Source organism: Xyrauchen texanus, chromosome 28 (genome assembly GCF_025860055.1).
Source record: "Xyrauchen texanus isolate HMW12.3.18 chromosome 28, RBS_HiC_50CHRs, whole genome shotgun sequence".
Taxonomy (NCBI): domain Eukaryota; kingdom Metazoa; phylum Chordata; class Actinopteri; order Cypriniformes; family Catostomidae; genus Xyrauchen; species Xyrauchen texanus.
The window spans coordinates 19,041,720-19,048,303 of NC_068303.1; the positions used below are offsets into that span (position 1 = coordinate 19,041,720).

The following is a 6,584-nucleotide window of genomic DNA, read 5'->3' on the forward strand; positions in this document are numbered from 1 at the left end:
CAGATGGGAAACTCGTTTACCAGGCTATATCAAAGCCAATAAAGTTACTTTACAGGGTGCCAAGTCAAGGAATTTAGACATCAGGTCTCCTTTGGCTATCTACAGAACGCAGGCATATATCCTAACAAACATCTGTCTGAAACTGTTTATAAGATTGCCTTATGTTTGAAAGCTGTATCAGAGACAAAAGTGAGTTTGACATTAATGACACTCTTGAGCAACTCTGTTTGATGGCAAGGACCTCTTACCCTGTCTACACCATTCTGTCAACATATGTTGCTGATGTTTAGAGCCAGATTCTTTCCCTCTCTTTAAAAGAAGTGGTTTATTTTGTCTTTGACATGGCATGAATTAAATAAGCAACCCCAAAGCCTTTTCTTCTCAGACTTCAGAATGATTCTGTCATTGGCCCCCAATGGCCAATCAAATACTCTGCTGCCTAGTTTTGTTTATGATTTAGTCGATTTTGTGATTCTGTTGGACAAAATGGGATTGCTTTTCTCTAAATAACCGTAGCAGAAAATTATATTAAAAACTGTTTTGTGTTTTTATCTTGTAGATAGAAGAGCTATTTCCTTTAACAGTCACCATGTGTCTAAGCCAGAGTCCTCTTCTCACCTGACCAGTGTAAGTCAACATCACTCATGTTTATAGCCCAGATAATTCTTTAACCACTTCAAGTCTACGAAAAAAAACACCCGAGGACGATTTGAATGTTTTCAGGTTTGACTTCTGAAAACATTTAGAAATAACCTTTAATTTAGGCATAAAGTTGATTTTTAAGCTATGTTTATATCCAAGTAAAATGTATTATAAATACCAGACAAGCATTTCTTAAGTCTACTAGTAATAGCCATGAATAATAACGCCAAAGGTTCAACTAAAAGTCATTTTTTATAAATCTTTTTTTGTTCCTTTTAGAGGGACAACATGGAGGGACAGTATTCGGCACCAAGTGATGATGTAATTCAGAAAATCTCCAGAAGGTTACGACAAGCCCTCGGAATTTCTCTGTTTGGGATTGACATCATTATAAACAACCAGACCGGCCAGCACGCTGTTATCGACATCAATGCATTTCCAGGTACAGTACATTTTAAAAGGTTTCTTAGAATCTTAGAGAGTAAGGAGAAAAGTCACTGAGGTCATAGCAGGGTGTTTCTTTACATTGCTGTAATTTATGGTTTATGATGCAAACTCAATGCCTACTTTCAAAATCAACAGTGCAATAATGCAGACAGACCACACGGTGTCAGCATGGAATCATAAATAGGCAATTTGGTGTGTTTTAAAGAAATATTCCAGGTTCAAAACAACTTAAGCTCAATCAACAGCATTTTTGGCATAGTGTTGAAAAATACAAACAAATATTTTTTCTTTAAAACAAAAACAGGCAAATATCTGGGCTTCAGTGAGGTACTTAAAATGGAAGTGAATGGTCCAAAAAGCACAATAAAGGCAGCATAAATGTAATCCATAAGACTCCAGTGGTTAAATATCAAGAAGTGATATTATAGGTTTGGGTGAGAAATAGAGCAATATTTAACTACTTTTTACTATAAATCTCCATTTTCACATTCACATTGTTCTTTTGTTTTTGTCGATTTACATTCTTTGTGCATATCATCACCTACTGGGCAGAGAGTAGAATTTATAGTAAAAAAGGGCTTAAATATTTATCTGTTTCTCACCCACACTTATCATATTGCTTCTGTAGATACGGATTAAACTAAAGGCATTTAAACTCTTTGGAAAATTGCTCATCGTAAGTGCCTCACTTAAATATTATTATTTAAAGTTTAAATTAATTTTTGTGTTAATCAACTTTATTCCACAAATGCTGTTGATTGAGCTTAACTTGTCTTGATCCCAGAAAATTCCTCGAATGCTAATGAATGTCAAGCTATGTGTATTTGTTTTTGCATTCTCTAAAATTAGATTTTAGTGCGATCATATCATCTCTTGAAGTCCCCATAAACTGGTTTGACCAGCAAAGTTTTCTTTCCTGTTGATGTGTTTCCTATTGAAATCGGGCTGTGACATATTAAAGGGCTCATCCCCCCTGTTTTTATAAGCCAATAGCCTTTAGGTTACGTCACAGCCATAAACATAATTTGCTACTGCTTGTCAAGTAGCTGCTATTAGGGGGAGGCACATTCTTGTTAGGGAGAGCATTTTATTGTACAAAATATATATTTTAAATGCATATATCTGCTAAATGTACATTTGTGTCAACATTTAGGCGTATACTAACATGTAGATGGCCTCAAAGCTAACAGACATTTAAAAAAAAGCCACAAAACACACTGGAGGCATTCTGCATTCAGCTTTACGTCATGGTTCTGCTGATGTCCCATAGGGAGGTGTAGGACATTTAGGAAAGATGGGGAAAAGAACACTTGATGCACTTTATTTGAAGACTCTAAAAGTGTCTACAGACACCACTGTGTTTGTCAGTGTACAGTATGTTTAAAAGCCACCTGGCTTGCTCTCCGCTTGTTGCTATGGTGATCTTGTGTATTTAGAAGGGAAAGGTGGATTAATATATCTCACTGGTGCATAGAATGAGTCCCATGACAGCACAGGAGTATGGCAGCAGATGACATCTGCTCTCTCTAGCTATTTTAACCAACTACACAGAAGATGCATTACTAAAGCTTGTGAGCTAGGTGATATTATAATTAAAAGTATGAAATTATTCAAAGCAGTGGCAGTTCACTGTTGTTTTAAGGGATCATGCCTGCTCATTGACATTGCATTGTGTACTAGTGCCAATGAGTTGTTAGAAACTAAAAGTGAAGGATGTATGAATAGAGATAGTTCACCCAAAAACATCTAGGTTACTATCGTAACCTTCGTTCCCTGATGATGGAAACGAGACGTTGTGTCGAATGAAGCGACACTAGGGGCTTCATTCTCTTCGACTCTCTTGAGAGCCTTGCGCCTCTCTGAACTTGAGAAAAGGCCAATGAGAATTTGGCTGACAGAATTTGCATGTCCCTCCCCCGGACATACGGGTATAAAAGAAGGGAATCGTGTGTCTGTCCATTCAGGTTTTGCATTGAGGAGCCGAGAATAAGGTTCGGCCATAACAGTGGCTGGGTTCAGCATTGTGGCCGGGGAGACAAAACGTCTTGTTCCCTCCATCAGGGAACGGAGGTTACAACATTCCCCATCTGTCGCTCACTTTGACGTTGTGTCGAATGAAGTGACACTAGGGGCCCCTATTCAATCATGCCATGCGCTGAACCTTGTACATGCATTCTTTTCCAACTCCTATTTTTTCAGGGGGAAAAGACCCCATGGAGACCACCACCTGCCCAGGCTGGGGGGAGGTAAAGAGTGGCGGAATACATCACATGGGTTTTCAGGCCACATGTGGGAATGGTGCAGTGGTAGATCCTACCTGCTGCGAGGGAGGAGTCGAGGACTGCCCAAGGGAGATGCGGGTCCGCCCGTAGGGGGACAGTACAGCGGAAAATACACACAGGGGGAATAATCCACACAAGGGCCCATCCTGTGGAGCACCTATTCCAGTACAGAGTCATTTTAGTACATGTAGTGGGTCTGGTTAGGGAATTCCTCCACTGAATTCGCGGACCAGAGGGCTAGGGAGGAGTCATCCAGGGAGCCGAATTAGTGGGATCTCCTGGGATAAGAGCGCACGTGATCGCCTCAATGGAGTGGGCTAGGATAAGCCAGTTGTCGATGGAATTAAGTATGCAGATGCCCATTTCCCTTATCGTGACCTCTGTGACCTACATGAAGACGCGAGGGGACAGGGACATGCCGAAGGGGAGAACCTTGTACTGATATGCCTGGCCGTCGAACACGAACAGTAGGAAGGGTCGGTGTCGAGGCAAGATAGAGACGTGGAAATATACATCCTTCAGATTGAAAACCAATCTTGATGCCAGACGCAATTTAGAATATGTCTTATCGTGAGCATTTTGAACGGGAGTTTGTGCAAGGCCAGGTTGAAAACTCGCAAGTTCAAGATCGGTCGTAAGCCGCTGCCTTTCTTGGGTATGATGAAGTAAGGGCTGTAGAAACCATTCTTCATCTCGGCTGGAGGGACTTGCTCTATCGCGTCTTTGAGTAAAAGCACGCAGAGTGTTGGTGTCTTCGCCGTGCACTGAGGTAAAGCGGACGCCGCCGAAAGGGGACGGGGGCCTGGCGAACTGAATCATGTAGCCGAGTCGGATGGTCCTGGCCAACAACGCGACAGGTTGGGAAGTGAGAGCCACATGTCCAAGCTCCGTGCGAGGGGCACTAAGGGGACTATTGTTTTTGACGTACCTGGCGAGGCTTCGCAGCGGGGCGGGACAGGTAGTGTGGTGCAGAGACTGCTGAAGTGTTGCACCGGGTTGCCGTGAGAATGGCATTTGTGGGCCAGGTGACCCAGGGAAAGAGAAATTTCTCTATTGAAAACGTGGGTACTGCAGCCGAAGGGGGTGCGGCAAAGAAAATACCTTGAACTGAAGATTCTCCTCCTGGCTGTGAGCGGCGCCCGGACCCGAAGAACCAATCTTCTAGCCATGAAGGCTGTAGGGAGGATGGAGGGTTCTAGTCCAACCCCAAATTAAATATTTGGTTTACTTTTGAAAAAAAAAATTGTTCACTTGTGATTCAATCACAGGACCTCTTACCCCGTAAATATTAAAGCATTTTTGTTTAAAAATACATTAATTTTGCTATGTTTACACCTCTCATAAACACTAGAATGGCATTTTCCTTCAGCGTAACTAAAAAGGCTTAGTGTGGACAATTTTGTTTGTATAGTTTAATTGTGTGTATTCTCATGAAGCTTTGATTTTCAAAAAATCCATTTGGGGACCCCCAGTTGAGTCACTTCCATTATCAACTAATACAGTATCATCTGAAACAACCTTTATTTTTCCCCCAGGTTACGAGGGAGTCCCAGAATTTTTTAAAGACCTGTTGAGTCACATCACCAGTGTTCTTCAAGGTCAGGTATCTAACGGAGCGGCATGCACTTACCTGAGAGTGAATGGAATAGCACAGAGCCCATCTGTGGCCTGTGCGATGCACTGTGGCATGCTAGGAAATGAAAGCAGTTGCTGGTTCAAGGACAGCGAGGAGATCAAGAGGGACTCCCATCATGGACGGAGTTGCTGCGGTGCTTGCATGGCTCCAAACTTTCACCAGCATGGCAGATCTAGTTTAGCAGCAGAGACTTCCTCACAGTGACACTGTGTGACCCATGCCAATCTAATAGAATATTTAATTACCATTCACAAACCAATTCAATCCTCATCAAATGGTAGGTGTATAAAAAATATTTTTGCCAATTGTAAATTGTGAAGGACATTATTACATTTGTGTTGATTGTTTTGTCCAAGTTGATTTGATTTAAATTAATGTTTCAAAGGGGCTACCTGATCATTTTATGTCATTTGATCTTCTTTTAAGAATGTTGCACTGGACTTGATTTACATAGAAAGAATTAAAAATATGATTCATATTAATATATTAATGAGATACATAACTTGAAAAGATTTGGTTGTAACTTTAAGATGTTGCACTATTATTAAAAAAAAGAAAATGTGGCCAGTTGGCACTAAGGCTTCTCTTGTAGCATGTATGAGAACTCTTGCCAAAATTCTCGACTGGAGAGCTTGATCACCTTACATTGCTGTCTGAAGCAATCTGGTGGTGATTAATCTTGAAAACACAGCAAGAGCAACTCTGCTTGCTTTTCAAAAACATGTAACAGATTGTAGGGTGAGATGTTTTTAAAGAGTAATCATTTCATATCTGGAGGAACCTGTAGTCCTTTATGTAGTTGTACATCTTTTTAAACATCCCTCCCACACTGACAGTGTGGTATGAGAATAGATGGGATTATACATTGTTAACAGACAGAAACAAACTCATTTACATACCACTTAAAGGAATGTCACTCAAAAATGAATATTCTGTCATCATTTACTCACCAACCAATTTCAAGCCTTTATGATTTCTTTCTTAGCAGAAAGTCAGTGCTATTTTTTTCTTCTATACAATGAAATTGAATGGTGACTAGGGGCCATCAAGACATTTTAGTAAATATGCACTGATAATCTTCTCTGCCAAAGCGCTTCTATATTAAGTGGAATTCACAACATACATTTTGGTCTGTTCCACTTACAAAGCCATTGTATAACTTCAGAAAGCGGATATAGTGTACAAGTTGTATATGGAATACTGTTATGGTAATCTTTTTATGTTTTTTTGTCATTAATATAGCTTGACAGCCATGGTCACCATTCATTTTCATTGAATGGAAAAGAGCAGCATGAACATCCTGCCTAACATCTTTTATGGTCTACATGATTTTTCATTTTTGAGTGAGCTATTCTTTTAATACAGTATGTTCATGTGAAAATGTGTTAAATTTGCTATTTTAACAGTTTGTTAAGTTTGTGTGTTGGTCTGTTTTGTGTCCAATTGCTTTGTGGTTTGTTTGTACATGATGTATACGTTGTATATATGCTGATTTGTTTTTTTATTTAAAAACAATTTTGGTAGAAAAAGAACCCTTTAAATGACAAAACAATGAACCTGATAATAAAAACGTAATT

General features: G+C 40.0%; 1 protein-coding gene across 1 annotated transcript in view; it reads left to right on the top strand.

Moving 5' to 3' along the window:
* The window catches only part of LOC127622483 (inositol-tetrakisphosphate 1-kinase-like), a 22,463-nt gene extending 15,969 nt beyond the window's left edge, over positions 1 to 6,494 (top strand). Inside the window, exons 3-5 of the mRNA XM_052096584.1 lie at positions 560 to 627; positions 922 to 1,084; positions 4,907 to 6,494. Coding sequence (XP_051952544.1) covers positions 560 to 627; positions 922 to 1,084; positions 4,907 to 5,211 — 536 coding nt within the window. The 3' untranslated portion in view covers positions 5,212 to 6,494. The remainder of the gene's footprint in view (positions 1 to 559; positions 628 to 921; positions 1,085 to 4,906) is intronic.
* Positions 6,495 to 6,584: the final 90 nt, after the last annotated feature.